The sequence below is a fragment of the Heptranchias perlo genome, chromosome 17 (genome assembly GCF_035084215.1).
Source record: "Heptranchias perlo isolate sHepPer1 chromosome 17, sHepPer1.hap1, whole genome shotgun sequence".
Taxonomy (NCBI): Eukaryota; Metazoa; Chordata; class Chondrichthyes; order Hexanchiformes; family Hexanchidae; genus Heptranchias; species Heptranchias perlo.
The window spans coordinates 31,380,738-31,398,346 of record NC_090341.1 but is presented as its reverse complement, the minus strand read 5'-3'; the positions used below and the strand labels follow the sequence as shown (position 1 = coordinate 31,398,346).

General features: G+C 38.3%; 1 protein-coding gene across 2 annotated transcripts in view; it reads right to left on the bottom strand.

The window, feature by feature from the left end:
* Positions 1-3,574: 3,574 nt before the first annotated feature.
* The window catches only part of LOC137334229 (ataxin-7), a 111,331-nt gene continuing 97,296 nt past the window's right edge, over positions 3,575-17,609 (bottom strand). The window contains exons 6-12 of one of the 2 annotated variants that reach the window (XM_067998842.1): positions 15,401-15,672; positions 13,366-13,448; positions 12,454-12,719; positions 10,211-10,409; positions 9,827-9,948; positions 7,808-8,789; positions 3,575-7,649 (exon numbers count right to left, since the gene is read on the bottom strand). In XM_067998842.1, coding sequence (XP_067854943.1) covers positions 7,638-7,649; positions 7,808-8,789; positions 9,827-9,948; positions 10,211-10,409; positions 12,454-12,719; positions 13,366-13,448; positions 15,401-15,672 — 1,936 coding nt within the window. In that variant the 3' untranslated portion in view covers positions 3,575-7,637. The remainder of the gene's footprint in view (positions 7,650-7,807; positions 8,790-9,826; positions 9,949-10,210; positions 10,410-12,453; positions 12,720-13,365; positions 13,449-15,400; positions 15,673-17,609) is intronic. The other variant, XM_067998840.1, reaches the window with a different exon arrangement.

Genomic DNA, 17,609 nt, shown 5'->3' with positions numbered 1-17,609 from the left:
GAGTATTCCATCACACTCCTGACTTGTGCCTTGTCGATGGTGGAAAGGCTTTGGGGAGTCAGGTGGTGAGTCACTTGCTGTAGTATAGGAGCCTCTGACCTGCTCTTGTAGCCACAGTATTTATATGGCTGGTCCAGTTAAGTTTCTGGTTAATAGTGACCCCCCCTGGATCTTGATGGGGGATTTGGTGATGGTAATGCTGTTGAATGTCAAGGGGAGGTGCTTTGACTCTCTCTTGGAGATGGTCATTGCCTGGCACTTGTCTGGCGTGAATGTTACTTGCCACTTATCAGCCCAAGCCTGTATGTTGTCCAGGTCTTGCTGCATATGGGCACGGACTGCTTCATTAGCTTGAGGGGTTGCGAATGGATCTGAACACTGCAATCATTTCTGACCTTATGATGGAGGGAAGGTTATTGATGAAGCAGCTGAAGATGGTTGGGCCTAGGACAGTGCCCTGAGGAACTCCTGCAGCAATGTCCTGGGGCTGAGATGATTGGCCTCCAACAACCACTACCATCTTCCTTTGTGCTAGGTATAACTCCAGCCACTGGAGAGTTTTCCCTGATTCCCATTGACTTCAATTTTACTAGGGCTCCTTGCTGCCACACTCAGTCAAATGCTGCCTTGTTGTTAAGGGCAGTCACTCTCATCTCACCTCTGGAATTCAGCTCTTTTGTCCATGTTTGGACCAAGGCTGTAATGAGGTCAGGAGCCAAGTGGTCCTGGTAGAACCCAAACTGAGTATTGGTGAGTAAGTGCTGCTTGATAGCAGTCGACAATACCTTCCATCACTTTGCTGATGATTGAGAGACGACTGATGGAATGGTAATTGGACAGATTATATTTGTCCTGCTTTTTGTGGACTGTACATACCTGGGCAGTTTTCCACATTTTCAGGTACAGCTACAGGGGCAGTCTATTCTGCAGTTGTTGCAAAAAAAGCCATGGAAGAGATATGTTTTAACACTTTGGACTGGTGAATTAGCAGTACAAGTTCAAAATTTGCAGATGACAACAAAGGGGTGGGTATTGTTAATAGTGAGGAAGCCTCACAAAATGCAAGATGTTAATAAACTTGCAGTATGGGTGTTTAAATGGCAAATGAATTTCACTATAAAGTATGAGGTGGTGCATTTTGGTGGGAGAAATAAGGAGGCCACATACTCAGAAAATAAGAGTCTAATTGGGGTAGAGGAGTAAAAAGATCTACAAATCATTAAAAGCAGCAATGCAGGTTAATAAGGCCATTAAAAAAAAAGCACAGTTTCATTTCTAGAGACATAGAATTGAAAAGCAGAGAAGTTATGTTGAAATTATATAGAACCTTGGTTAGACTACACTTAAGGTGCAAAAAAAGATTTACAAGGATGATACCAGAACTGAGAGGTAACTATCAGTTCTGGTATCATCCTTGTAAATCTGGGGCTGGGGCTCTTTTCTCATGGTGGAGAAAATGTTTGTGCTTGTGGGGGAATCCAAAACTAGGGGACATAAATAGAAGATAGTCACTAATACATCCAATAAGGAATTCAGGAGCAACTTTATTCAGAGAGTGATGCGAATGTGGAACTTGCTACCACATGGTGTGATTGAGGCAAATAGTATAGATGCATTTAAGAGCAAGCTGGATAAGTACAGGAGGGAGAAAGGAATAGGTTATGCTGCTCAGGTTAGATGAAGATGGAGCATAAACACCAGCATAGCCCAGTTGGGTCAAATGGTCTGGTTCTGTGGTGGGAGGCCAGATAGCAGTGTTGGCCTCAGTCGGAACTAATACGGAATTTGTTTGGGAAGGTGTTGTTATCCCTCCCATAATTAAAAATTTGAACTTAAAAAAAGTTCTATTGAATAGAGCCAGTTACACTGTTATAGCAGAATGTCTCAAGATACAGCTGTGAGGGTGCATATATAAAATGGGGGAGATATTAAGTGATACACAGATTTCGGATGTGTGGTTAGAGTGACAATTTTGTAATTAAGGCAGTGAGGAGAAAAGACAAGCACATTACAAGCTCGGATGCAGCAAAAAGCGCTGCATTGGCATTTACACAAGGTTTCTGGAGGGGGATACTTTGTCTAGGCTGCGGGTGATGAAAACGTGGATCGAGCAGGTTTGGCGATGGATTGGATGGGGGTGTTGAAGTTGAGTTTTGGCTGGGAATAGATGGCATCTAGGGAAGCAAATGGATGTGGATCAGGAAGTATTCAAGTCTAAGGTGGTGATAGTTTAAAGTATAATGCAACTGGTTAAACTAACAAGGTTGACCTCTGCCCATTTTACATCACAGCTTAGTTAAGACCTGTACAACCTATAAGTATCACACTTTTGGATTATTAAATCCATTATAACTATGAATGCCTAACTCAAGATTGTACAAAGTATCCTAAGGCAGGGGTCTATCCTGGGTAGATTTAGAAATTTTCCATTGCAGATGTGCTGATTACCAACATAGATCAGCATTTCTCCTTTTACCTAGCTCCCACTATACCTTAGTATTATAGTGCATGAGGGACCAGTACTGTTACAGTGCATCAAAAATGTGAGCACTTAGTTACACAGGTCTGGCTTATTTCAGACTCCATGTTATGGAATGGGAGCTGTGCAAGGAAATTGACTTATTCGTACTGTGAATTGAGTGTTTAATAACAAGGAACCAAATTCAGCTTTCTAGTTAACAAAAACATTACACAACAGAAATGCCTGCTTTCAAACAGCTTTGGATTGATTGGTAATAACACCTGACACTTGGATAGGAAATAGCTAGGCAGGAGGCCCAATAGCAAGTTCTAGTTGCATAGCTACATTAAGCCAAGAGGACATATTACAGAAATAATTGCATGCTACCTCTCGACTTGATTATGCCTATGGACAATCGGTAAACTTGAGGTCATCCAAAACTCTGCTGCCCTGTACCCTAACTCGTACCAAGTCCCATTTACCCATCCTCGCTGACCTATGTCTCCCAGTCTGGCAACACCTCGATTTTAAAATTCTCATCCTTGTTTTCAAATCCCTCCATGGTCTTGCCCTTCCCTATCTCTGTAACTTCCTCCAGCCCTACAACCCTCCGCGATCTTTGCACTTCTAATTTGTGGGGAATCCCCAATTTTCTTTGCTCCACCAACGGCAGCCATGTCTACAGTTGCCTAGGCCCTAAGCTGTGGAATTCCTTCCCTAAACCTCTATCCTTTAAAATGCTCCTTAAAACCTACCTCTTTGACCAAGCATTGTGTCACCTGTCCTAATATCATGTGGTTCAGTGTCAAATTTTGTTTGGTATTTGTGACATTTTACAGTAAAGGCACTGTATAAATACAAGTTGTTGTTGCATATAACTTTAACCATTCCTGACACTTCAAGAACACCAGTAAAATCTGAGCATGTAGGTTGTGCAGGCGATGATCAATCCTTTAAATATCCTAACTAAGCCAAACCATGATATTCCCACATTCAAAGGCTTAATCTGAAAAAGCCTTTAGTGCATTTTGTACCCCAGGATTCATATTTAAGCAGATCTTAGATATTTTAATTCTCATAATGGTATGCAAAGAATCAAAGACTACATTTGTTATAAATAACAGTATAAATTATTTTTATTTACAGAACGTTACAAAACAAATAGACTATACATTTTCAAATATCGAAAGATTCTGTCTGACCCATGACATTTGTTCATGAATTATACAGCAGGCAACACAAAGTCCAGCTGATACCATAGCGACCAGGTGCGCTTGATTATGCGTACTTCTGAAACTATTCACACTTTACACAGGAGGTTGCTTTTAGAACCAGGCTCAAATAATGAGCAGGAGCAAGACGCTTTGCTATCAGGCTTACATTCACATTTGAGATGTGTAGTGTTAAACTCTTCATTTATGTCTATTGCTTTTGTCTTTGCAATTGTTTTATTCCTTACATTAGATAAATTTTAAACTATTAACAGGTCAGAGTGCCTATTTTAAGACAAGAATACTTCTCCTATGTTCAGAATGTTCATCTCAGCTTTTTTTTTTCTTTTAAAATAAATTTCATTTGAATTTGTGGTATTAGTACAGGATCCTGTCAAGGAAATATTTTTTTTATATAGGAAGACTTACTCCTGAAACATTGCATTTTGTGACCCTATTAATCCACAAAGAATTTTAGGAGATACTCAGTGAAATCTGAGAGATATTTCCTTTCCAAAAGGCACCATCACCTTCAAAATATAGTCAGGATGAGAATATTTACATTCCAGTAGTATTAGATACTATGGGTCAAACTCAAAAGTACAATTATTTTAATGAGCCAAGTTATACAGCAATAGTGCTTTAGACCTCTTTCACTTGAAATTATTTAAAACATGGTGCTTCAACAAAGGTACAGAAATGTAAAGGCCTTTTGTTTTGCTCTTGGCTGGTGGTACAACCACACACACACACACACACACACACACATTATACAATCAGAATTTGAAAGAAATTGGTATATATTCATTTCACAATTGAAAAAGATTTAATCATTCCAAATTAATTTGTTGATAAGGTTTAAGCATAATGTGAAACATTAGGAACCCACAGGTGGGAAAAGCAAGCTCCTAATCAAAAACTGAACATTCTTTTTTTTAAAAAAATGATCAATTTAAACAGTCGTTTTGAAGCAACTATCAGGCACTTTAAATTTTGACTAAAAGCTGCAAAAATGATGTAGTTAAAAAGCAGTTTCTTTTCAGATGTGTCTGGGATGATTTTCTTTTGAATGCAATTGTTACACTGGGAGTTAGGCAACAAATGAGCAATTTTATTACAGTGAAATAGTTTTGAGGCTCTCTTCTCTTCCCCTCCCCCCACTTCCAAAAAATAAATCATTTCACTCCCAAATCCCAAAATGGACAAAAGTTTTTTATAAAAAGTGCCCCATAAATCTTATACTGATGGCATTTTGCATTATTGGCTGGGCAGTGAATCTCTAAACAATAAAGGTACTTTACCTGTTATTTATTAATTCCTAAATAAATAAATACCAGATGATTTCAAAATTGTACCAAAACTGGATATAAGAAAATGACCTGTGCAAAAATACATATTTAATATGTACAATTTTAACAAAATATGCATTCTGAAATAGGGATATTTCCATACTTTTGTATAATTCATTAAACAAGAAAATTCAAAATAAAAGGTACAAAAATTGTGACATACTCTATTTCTTAGTTTGTTGAAAATTGGGGTAAGAAAACTGTTTGAGTTACAATTGGTAACTGTCCCAACGGAACAAGTAAGCTTCAGTAAAAGCCAGTCTTAAAAATATCTACTTGGATGCAGAAGGTGTGCCATTTTATTACAGCAGAAAGGAGCAGTCTTCTTTTCCTTTTTTTAAAAAATAATTTCCATAGAAGCCATTATAACCCATAAGGAAATGGCATTATTACTTGGTCAACAACTTAAACTGTTCTATGAGAAATTGCATTTGCAACAGATGGCTCCTTTTATTGTTTACCTGCCATTTGTCTAACAATGATTCCAAGAGCATATTATTCAACTATACACTAGTTTTATATTTCCTAAAATCGGTCTATATAGAAATCACTACACTGCCCTCAAAAATCTGTGTTAAGATTAATGTAACAGATTGTGTTAGTGTATGCTCACATTCTCCATACTGTGCACACATTGTTCCTTACATCTAGATTGGGGAGAAAGTGAAAGATGTAACACTACGTTAATGTTGCAAACATTTGCTTTCATCTGATATTCTCCCCAATTTGTAGACCAAAGGGAAAATGCTGAAAAGTGCCCAAATTTTCAATAAAGTGGTCATTTTAAACATTTTTGTTTTGTGGAATTTTCATTTCAAAATCCCTGATTTTACACATATTCTCTGTTTATCGGACATGAAAATTTACGACTGTATCCCTTTTTATTAAAATCTATTCCGGAAATGGATATAATCTATTAGTGCAAAATTATGTGGACTACAGATAGGCCAAAAGGGGAGGAAGCAGCGTACACTAAAATAATTTTATTTTCTTACCACTTTCTACAGGCAAGACCAAGCTGCAAATGCTACTGAACCCCAGTAATTTGGTACCGCATTCACAGTACAAAATTTATTCATAGATCCATTTAAGCAAACTTGAATGTTTGATTCATAAAGATAAAATTGTTGCATCTATACCCCAAACATGATGTAATTTTTTCAGCTCACCAGTCTGCTGTATTTCTAACCAGGGAGCAGTTAGAATTTACACACAAAATTCTTAAAATAATCACTATAAACAGAACACAATAGCATTTGCTGGACTGTAACTTCCCATTTTTATCATTTCAGTTCCACAGTTTTTTTCTGCTCAAAAAGGCCAAGATTTGTGGATTTAACAAAAATAAAACTAATGTCAAAAATAACTACCTGTCACAAGTCATATACTTGGCAACTGTTTAGTTCAAATGTAGACACAGTACACACAAATCTAATGAAAAAATAAATACAACATATCTGCTTTGTGATACAAATTTCCAGTAGATGCCAAGGGGCTTTGGAACAAAGAAACACCCCATTAACTAATTTGTCATTATGTTTATGTTTAAACTCTTGGCAGTTCTGAATCCAAAACTGTTTAGCAAATGCACCTGTCAGCGGTAAATAGTTTAAAAACTGCATCTTTGCATAAATTTCATAGATCAGTAGTCATTCTTCTATCAACGTACCCAATGTTTAATACTGATTTCAACAGTTGCAGTGGCCAAATTTCATCCCAATGTCCATGTCAACTCAATTTAAAATGTGCCACTATAGAAGGTGGCATTTCCACAAACTTGGCTTCAGAACCTGTATACAGTTTTGATTCTACTATCCACAGTACCTCTAGACCTGAGGAACAAGAAAGTTGTAATAACTCAAAGGCCTCTTGCAGTTCAGAGTGCCTGTTTTTTTAAATCAAAAGATGTCCAGTTTCTTCCAGAAGAGCATTGGTTATCAGGGTCGAGCCTTTGGCTGCAAAATATAGAACAGTTTAATTAACCATCAAATTCACACTAACAGAAGACCGCTACCTCACCTTTAATTTTCTACAAGCATTCTTATTTTAAAAGAAAGCAACTTCATATGTACAAAAAGAATTAGAATTCTTAATGCTTTTCCTAGTTTATTATAAATATTGCTTGGAAGAATTACAAATAAGAAGCAGCAACACTCATTCCTTTTTCCTGCAAAGCCCATCTACGAACATACTATACCCCTACCCTAAGCAACACTGGCAGCACCTTACTGCTTTTGTGGAGGGGCTGTGGGGAAGACAAATATATGCTACCACTGGCATATTCCAGCTAGACTCATTAAAGCATAGCACCTCTTAATTCTGACATCACAAATGAAGATTTTGAGGTAAGGTGGTACAATTTCATAGCTTATAAATTCTTAAATAAAACGTCCCTCACTGATATTTATGTACATCAGTTTGCTATATTTGCCACACAGCATAAACAGTAAATGACAAGTTTACAATCAGACATGAGTAAATATGGACAGATAGACTTGTAAAATTGTTGAAAGCTTTTTTGGTGGAAAGACCTAAGAAGCCACCATCCTTGTAGAAATCCAAGAATGTGTAGATTGTTCCAGCAATACATATGCATTATCGATCCAGTACAGAAATTCATAAGGAGAGCTACAAGAGAAATAATAACATTTGCACAATTATAATGTAATTTAATATTTACCAAACTCTAAAACCTAACCAACACCCACCATATGGGAAAAAAAGCTGCTCTTAAAGCACTGCAGCTTGCTCATAAACTCACTTTTCCATTTCTCAGTATTTCATACCTGATGAAGGAGAGTGTTGTTAGAAAGCCCTGGTGTTCCTGGGATCACACTGGGATGTTTTGAATGAACATTGTTTACCACAGGCGATTTGGCAATCTTGTTCGATTTATTACCACTGTTAATGGTGCTTGAACCTGGTGACGTTTTCCGCTTTTTCCCTTCCAGCTTGTCCAGTGGGGTATGTGGATGTGAAAAGCCACCATATAAATTTACAGTCTGCTCATTTGACTGATGGACAAATGGCCCTAGTGAAAGAGTGGAATCACTACTATTCATAACCACACTCATTCGTTTAATTGATTCTGCAGGGGTCCCCAAATGAAGCCCCTTTCCTGATTGGTCATGTTTGAGGCCTAAAGAGTTAGTCTTGTTCGTACAGTTGAGGCCAACATTGTGTGTACTGCTATAAGATGAGACAGATGAGTAGTAAGAGGTCCCCGAGCTCCCAGAATTCACACAATTTTTCTTCAGAGATTCTGTGGAATGAGTGGAAGAATGTAGTGGCAGTGCGGAAATATTTTTTCTTTTCTTTCCAGAACTGCTGCTGTTACTGTTGCTACTGGTGTTGCTAATACTATTACTGCTGGTAGATGAAGGATCTTTAGGTTTAAAAGACTTGCTGGGTTTCACTTTTTGAGGTTTATTAAATACAGGTGAAGGAACCAAAGAAAGCCCAGAAGGCATCACAGAAGGTGAAGACACGTGTCTAGATTGCATACAATAAGCAGGGTCCATGACGCCCAAGGCAGCAGGGTGAGCATTTAGAGTAGTTGCATATGATAGCACAGATTTACTTTCAATTGATGACACAAATGGAGAAGAAACTAACACTGGAGATGTCATCAATGATGAGGACATTGATGTAGAGGAAATAAAACCTGCAGCATTAACACTGTAATGTGACAGTGGTGAGGAGTTCATGCCAGTGCTGTGTGGATTTGACTGTGTTGATGTAGGGCTATCCACTGCAGGAGGAATTTTTCTGAAAGCAAAAAGCAAATTATTTTGCTCAGGTATTTATTACTTTTTAATAAAGAGAATGAAACTTTTGACCATAAAAATATCCATTAAAAAAACAAACTGATTTCACACATCACAATACTCATCCAGATTTTCAAACACCATTATGATTTAGTACATCTACAAATATCTATTCAGTTAACAGCTATAATTGAAATTTAAGGTTCTTACTTTTTTTGATTGAAGTTTATACTTACATAATAACATTCCATCTTACTACTAAGTTCTTCAATTAAACAAGCTAGAGTTTAATTTCACTTTTTACATTTTCAGGGTTTGATTTTAAAAAATTTAAAGTAATTTCACTGACGCAGTTTCACGCTCTCTCTACATTTGTACTATCCTCCCCAAGATCTTCAGCCATTACCAATGCCATTTCTCAGCTGGTCCACCAGAAGATGCATTTAGTAAGGAAGTGATTTATTCCACATTGGGTAGATTTTCAGTTTAGGATCGTTTGTGGCAGGAAATCATTAGCAGTGTTAAAAAATAAATATTTTAAAATTTAAAGTGTCAGCCATTAGCTCAGTGGTAGCACTCTCCCCTTTGAGTCAGAAGATCGTGGGTTCAAGTTCCACTCGAGACACAAGCACACTATCTAGGCTGACACTTCAGTGCAGTATTGAGTGCTGCACTGTCGGAGGTTCCGTCTTTTAGAGGAGACATTAAATTGAGGTCCCTCTGCCCTCTCAGGTGGACGTAAACAGTTCCATAGCACTATTCTAAGAAGAGCAGGGGAGTTCTCCAGGTACTCTGGCCAATATTTATCCCTAAACCAGCACTAAAACAAAATATCTGGTCACTATCTCATTGCTATAAGTGGGACCTTGCTGTATGCAAATTGGCTGCCCAGTTTCCCAACATTACAATTGTGACTACACTATAAAAGTGCTTCATTGGCTGTAAAGTGCTTTGTGACACCCTGATCTTGTGAAAGGTGTTATATAAACGCAAGTGTTTCATAAAATAAAAGACCTCAACCATTTGTTTTATACTTACTTCCACATCTGTGAATTAAGATGCTTTTCAACCATAGAGCTAAGTGCACACCGAAAGTGGTCCCATCGCCTGTCAAAGACAAAGCAGCCTCGGCCAACCTGCCGGCTTCCAAAGGTGCAAAGCTAATTCAAAACAAAAATGTTGAGAAAAATTCTGACAATTAAAACAAAAAAAAATTAAGAAATTGGAGACATAATTTATATTGTAGATTATGTATAATACAATTGTAATTACAACAGTTACAGACAAAAAAAAATTCTGCTTTAAACAGGTGCTGTATCTGATGCTAAAGATGCAGGCTGCACAGTGGTTTTATAAAAAACTGGACAGTGAACACACCAAACAAACTTTTCATTTTGAAAATCAACAATTTGCTAAACTTACAGCTGCTGGTCTAGGATGATGTCCAGAATAATGGCAGTCTAGTTTTTCTGCAGATTCCTCTTTCTCATCACATTCTCCCTCATCACTAGACAATCTGGATGCTGAGTCTTGTCCTACTAGTGAGGGATGTGAAAATTCATGTACCGATGCCGTGTCTGTGATGGTATTACCACTGTGCTGTAATGTACAACTGGCAGGCCTTTGCAAAAGAAAACAAAAAAAAAACTCAGTTACATGAACACATTTGATACCATAAAAAAAATCTCATGAATGGAGCCCATTGAATACTACTGTCCTCAACTATTTTGAGCCTAGCATCATATCAAATGGCACTTATTTCACTAGATCATGAAGAAACTGTGGGTAGTGCTCCATCACCATTCAAACAAGCACCTATGCCACACGCACTTTTGTCATAAGTAGAATAAGTGGCATGGAAACATGGATCATCAGTTTGACAGGGTCACACCCATTGAATATTTATTGTTTTCAATGCCTTTCCATCATCAAGGTATTAAACTCCTTAAAAATGTACCTGTGCCAACTACTATATCATAGCTGGCGCACTGGCTGTGTTCAAATAGTCACAGTGGAGAAGAAACTGGTAATAAACTTGGCTATTGTGTCACATTTAGCAAAACTGTAAAACAATAAAATGATCTAGTATTTGAAGAGCATAACTTGCAGCAGTCAGCAAGATTCCTAGATTGAGACGATGAAAATTTGTTCTTAAATTTCGAGGTCATAATGCTACGCTATTGAACATTTCCTTACAGAAGATGCATAATCAAAATGATGCACATTAAGGAAAGTGGTGTAACAAAATGTTGGAACAAGAAACATTCATTGTCAATTTAATTTAGCAAAATGAGATGTTGCACATTGGGAGAATCTTCACCCCATTCTGGTGTCACATGAGATTCTTAAATGCAATTCTTGTGTATGTGAAAACTTTTCAAATTAACTTCAAATGCGGTCTGTTGGTTCATCAGTACCTAAAGCCATGGTGTGCGGTATTACTGCTTTCACCTACCCACCCCTCCAAACTCCTATTATGCAGTTACCTTTAACTACAAAAGCAAGGCAGATAAACATCCAAGACTATTTACTTTGGAAGTTAAGTACCAGAGCACACTCATACATACAGAATTTCCATTTCATACATCACCTGTTTTTATTGGTATTTTATATAGCTGATTTAATAAATTAACTAAAACCATCTAACTACATGTTTGTCACAACACAAAGTACCCGAGGTCACCATCATAATCACTTCTAGCCTTCTCAGGACAAAATGTTCTTTTTGAAAATAGGCATTAAAGCTTCAAGTCATTTCATCTGCACAACCATTTTCACTAAGTTGTGATGCATTCATATTAAGTGAAATTGGAGGCAACATAATGAATCATTGAACATCCCGTACTGTATACTGTAAACAAATCTGAGTCTGTTGCAATCCTTGAATTGATTAATGATTTTGAATGCAAAAGTGAGGCAATGCTCAGAAGAATCAGGATGGCAGAAAGGAACATTATCGACTACAGTGCGAAGATTCAAGCAATTCCGTAGTCCATTCCAATTTGGAAATGTTCAGAAACAATAGTGACCATATTTTCCTATTATGCATTAAAGAAAAATATTTAAGTTCAATACATTCATAGCACAGATTCAGCATACTATAAAACTCATTACACCCTGAAAACTATGGAAACAAGACTCAGAAATAAAAAAGGCCCATTCTAGAACAATCGTACATCTGTATTTTTGCACATCATAATAGTATGAAAATTCAAGAAACTAGAGCTTTATGATTTTCCAGAATGCTGCCTTGTGGCTGGCTGGCAGAAAATATAATTTAAGCAGTGCAAGTCCTAAATTTCAAGTTTCTACCTCCACCTTCTATCACAAAGACACTGCCCCGCATGCATGCTATGCAACATCCAAACTAGGGTTGCCAACTCTGGTTGGTCGTATTCTTAGAGGTTTCATCATATCACCTCCCGCCTCACCCAGTCAAATTGCTTTCTTCCCCCCCACTCCCCGTCTCTCCAATATTTTTATAACATAAGACATTTTTTTCAATGTTCCTATGATTTTTCTCCCGGGTTGCTCACGGCAATGTCCAGGAGATTAATCTTTCATTTCTGGAGAGGCAACCCTAATCCAAATATCCAAATTTTTTAAACTTAAAAATACAAAAAAAAGTCTGACCACAGCACATTCAAATGTAAAAGTGACCATACCTTGGAAGACTTGAATTGTGAAGTTTGGTTTTGCCAGACACCGTCTGTTTTACATCCGATGCAACATTTCCATGGGAATTCTGATGCAATTCCTGGGAAGCTTTAGATGGCGAGGGATGTGATTCCCTGAGAAGGGGTGCCTGGTGATGATGCTCAGAGATTCGATGTGATTCTTTTTCCCTGGGTTTGTTTTTGTGCTCAGCCAACAAAAGGTCAAAATGTTTCCTACGACCTGGTACTGCTCTCCGTTGGTTCAAGGAATGTGTCTGAACATTTCCAAGGATAAATTCACATTATAAAAATATTTGCTGTAACATTTCCTTTAAATATGCTAACTTTACATAACCCTCAAATGTGTATTTATCAATTTGCAAATATTGAACACAATGAAATTTACATAATATTGTTTACTTATAAATTATTTTTGTTATGAATTAAACTTAAAGCACTGCTATATTCGAAACGAGCTGACAAATACCCAATACACTGTTAAATATGCAAAATCAAACTCAATGAGCAAACACTTCGCTGTGTGCAAACGAGACCAAACTATCATCTTTTCATTATTATTTACTTTTGGAATTGTTTTGCTTGGTCTCAATAGAATCCACCTGCCACATACTTTAGGATAACCCAGTGGGAGGAAAGGAGGTTGCACGAGTTTTATGCTCTGAAATCTTGTCATTTGGCCGTTCTCCAGTCTTCCTGTACTTCCAACCAGACCTCAAGCTACTACTTTGTAAATCAAATGACAGCTTGCATGAAAATGTACTTACAAAATAGGCCCAATTATATCTTATAAAATGCTTAACTAGCAACAATGTAATTCCGTTCACACAACAATGACCGCACAAGTCAAACCATCATGAACCTTTAGCAAAGAAAACACCACAAAAGTCAACAGTAACCTACCTTGCATGTCAAAGATCTTGTACATGGTTTCTTGGTTTCAAGATCGACAACACCACAGTGTCTGTTTGGGTCAAACTCCCGTTCTATTATAAAATGACAGAAAATGTTGAATGTGTAGTACAGAACATACTGGTCTACTATTTATTTTCTGGTTTTGCCTGGACAATGGAGAACTAATTATTTACAAAATTTAAAAAAAGGTAGGAAAAATTCTGCTGCCAGCCTGACATTTTAAGATTAATTTCCCCACAAATATTTTGCTGACAAGTCAAACTTTAGTGGCAAAAAAAACCCCATCCGCCCTTCCTGCCTCTCATGCTAGCTAATATTGCAAATGGTTCCCTCTCCTCAGGCACTGTCCCCCTCCCTTTCAAAACTGCCATTACTACACCCCCCTCCCCTAAAAGGACCCACCCTCGACTCCTCTGTCCTTCAAAACTACTGCAGCTGTGTCCCACATCAATAAAGTGCTTTTCAGTCCGCCTTTCATAAAGACTGGAGAATGCACGCGTAGCATGTCCAATATTTGAGTAGCCAGTGCACAAAGCAAATGTTATGCCATTGTTATAGGGCAGAAAGAGATGCACTTCAGATCTCACGGGATGTGAGGTCAGCTTACAAGAGAAGGTGGTCAGCTAAGGTAATCGTGAACTGGAGAGAATATCTAGCGCAAAACCCAACAATTTTGACAGAGGCCAATCAATACGATGGCACATTCAAGTTAAAATCAAGTAATTGATGAGTGGGCCACACGGTCCCTCGAGCCTGCTCCGCCATTCAATCAGATCATGGCTGATCTTCGACCTCAACTCCACTTTCCTGCCCGATCCCCATATCCCTTGATTCCCCTAGAGTCCAAAAATCTAATCGATCTGAGCTTTGAATATATTCAATGACTCAGCCCTCTGAGGTAGAGAATTCCTAAGATTTACAACGCTGAGTGAAGAAATTCCTCCTTTTCTCAGTCTTAAATGGCTGACCTCTTATCCTGAAACTATGCCCCCTAGTAACATCCCTAGGTCCACCCCATCTGGATCAGTCAACCCAGCACATACTGGGGATCAAACTTTCCTGGTCTGAATAGCTTAACTCCACACTGAGTAGTGTACTTATCAACTGAGCTATCCAGGGAACTCATTATATGTTCACCTGATCTCTTATTTGAAAACTTTTGGGCATTTTCAATAGGGTCTGCATGATAAATGAAGTGCCTAGTAAAAAAAAACTTACACCTACATAGCTTGTGCATGCTATGCATTTCCAACCTTGTAAACACTTCGATAAAGAAGCTTTCAGGATTTCAAGAATGAAAAGAATTTGCTAATTTCCAAGGAATTTTCAGGCATACTCCAAACTAAGCTGCTAATACTAAATAAAGGAGTGTGCCTGGCCAAGAGTCAATAAAATAGGGGTTGGTATCAGTGAGTTTTTGCCTCTTAAAGCATTGGACTGCATTAAAAAAAAAGAAATAACTAGACTGATTTTCTTGGGTTGAGGGCTCAGTGGGTGAATGCAATGCCTCGCCAGCTTTGCAAACAGTAATGAAACCCAATCAATACAATGGCACATTCAAGTTAAAATTAAGTAATTGATGATTCAAAATATATTTACCCAAATCAGAAAAGAAGGAAGGCTGCCTGTTTTAACATGGCTAACCTATGTCCCAGACACATCAGGACTGATTGCGCAGATAGGTCCAAAGAACTGTGTTTGAGTCATAGGAGAGCCGCACATGGTTCAGGTGCTGCTAGCTGATCATCCCCGTAGTAGAGAATCCTGCCATCTACTTTATCCACAATGTCTTCAAAGAAGTTAAAGGGGTTTTTCCAGTCATTATCTTTCCCTTCTAAAAACAATATACTGACAAATAAACCAATGCATTGGAAAAGATGACACGGTTGAGATGTTTAAGTCCTAACTATCCTCTGCAACTTCTAGGTTAATTTTCAGCAAATTAATTTTTAAAGCATAGTTATTTGATACCCAAAAAAGTTAAGGCAGTTCCACTGTACTATAAAAGTCTATTAGGACTCACCTGACAGTCGCTTATGAGAAGAGGACTTCTTGATATTTTTACCATCTTCAAGTTTCTTTTCTGAGGATGAAGGAGTTGACAGAAGATTTTTACCATTGGGTATCTGTCCAGTGGAGGGCAGGGGTGCCTTTGGTATTGTAGGACAATTAAGGCCAGTTTTTATTGAAGCATTCACAGTGGTGGAATTAATGGGAACTGGCATCATTTTCAATGATGTGCCATCAATCTTCACATTAGGATGCATCTTCTCTGGTTTAACCACTGAAGTCATGCTGCAGAATATGACGATTTTTTTAAAAAATGGAACACACTGCACATTTTGTACCTTTGGTCTTAAATTGAAGTTTAAGATAACCAGCTCCTCTACTGACTATTTCTGGTCAGAATTAAGAATATATAGATCCTGAACTAGAGTGCTCCTTATAAAAATATATGCTTATTTAAAATTATGTACTTACTGTTTGCTAAGCTCTTAACCATAGCTACCACTCCATTAGTGTTCAGAGGCTAAGAGGTCTATTGCCTCAGCCAGGAAGCAGCTTAGCCTGACAATTTTAAAAGATGTTTATTTGTACCTAAAGCAAATAATGAGACACTTATACCAGTTGCACCTTTGTATTTTTGTATACGAGTGCACAAATCCACTTTTCTTTTACCCAACCCCACCACCCCTGCTAAATTTTCGACCTTCACTGGTTCCTTGGGCAATGAATCCTCTGCATCCAAGAGAGTGCAGTAGGCAGCCAACACCCAGACTACCAACACTGCCCTTGGCTAACCTGGTGAAGATTCCCTATCCGATTTTTTTACTCCATTCTTAAGGAGATACCCATGTTGCTATAGGTACTGAGCAGCAGATGATAATGGAAAAGATCTCAGGAAAAGTGGGGGAACAAAACCTGGAATTAACACTGCACTGGCCAAAGCTATTACAACTTATTGGTTTTCAGTAAACAGAAAATGGACAATGACTCTTAGAATCTAAATGGTCTGGGAATACTCTACTAAACATGCATATATAAACAGCTTTAAAAGCTGACAGGTGCAGAGCATCAACAGTACAATCTATGAGAAAGGGTGGGGGCCAGGTGATAGGATCATCAACTAGGTACTCAATCTTATTATCAAGAGCCACAATCCCAATTGGTATCTTGCTTGAGGGCCACTCACAGAATTGCCCCAACACTGCACAGGGTGATATGCATGAGACTGTGTTTGATTACTTTATACTGTTGTTGAGTGTTGCAATGTAAAGGTTAGACACTGCTCTATGAAGTGGGGGTGGGGAGAAGAGAAGCACCCCAGATACCCTGGACGCTAGCATGTAGCTGCTGGGTATAGAGTGGCATTGCTAGAGGCCTGGGACATCTCCAGTCTATCTTCTTGGGAAAAGGCAGTGTGTGGTACAAAGAGGAAATTAAAAAAGCAAGGCTGAATAGGGAGGGAAAGAGGCAGGAAGGTGAAGCACTTACTTGCTGTTGCTCTGCCTCTGAGTCTGTCTTCCTCTGCTTCTCCACCCCCCACCACATTCCTTTTCTGTTCTCCCTTCTACCCCCCTCCCAAACCCAATTTTCTTTCTTTCTCTTGGTCACTCATAGCAACATTAAGAAGCGGGGACCTCACAGCCTCAATGATTCCTTTAAACCTGCAGGTCCTGTAGATACGTTCTGGGATAGCTCCACCCCAATAGCATTCCCTGGCTTTTTCTTCCTGGAAAGCATAAGGAGGATGCTGCTGAATCCCAGCTCATCCCCTTTGAGGCATGAATGGAAGCCCCAGAGTCACATGGAGTAGCTAGCTAGTCTGACAAAGCCACAGGTGAGGCTGAGGCAAGTCGGTTCTTCCCAAGCTCTACTGTGAGCATCACCAAGATTCATGCCTCAATGAGAGTTGTCTTGAAACATGAAATGGTGTGAAAATGATTGTTCCAACTGGTTTTCAATCCACCAAAATTAAAACTTATTTTAATGGAAGAAAAATATGGCGATCTATTTTATCAGGAACACAACATATATAAAATCATATAATCACTGAGGAAACAAAGAGTCAATGTTATGTTATATTTCCAACAATGTTCCTAAGCATTCGTGTAACAAAGTGAGCCTACTAAACTAATCAGGTCTATCAGCAGAATAAACTGTTACAAAAAGAGGAAATGCTGGAAATATACAGCCGGTCAGTCAGAATTGGTAAACAGAAAAGACACGTT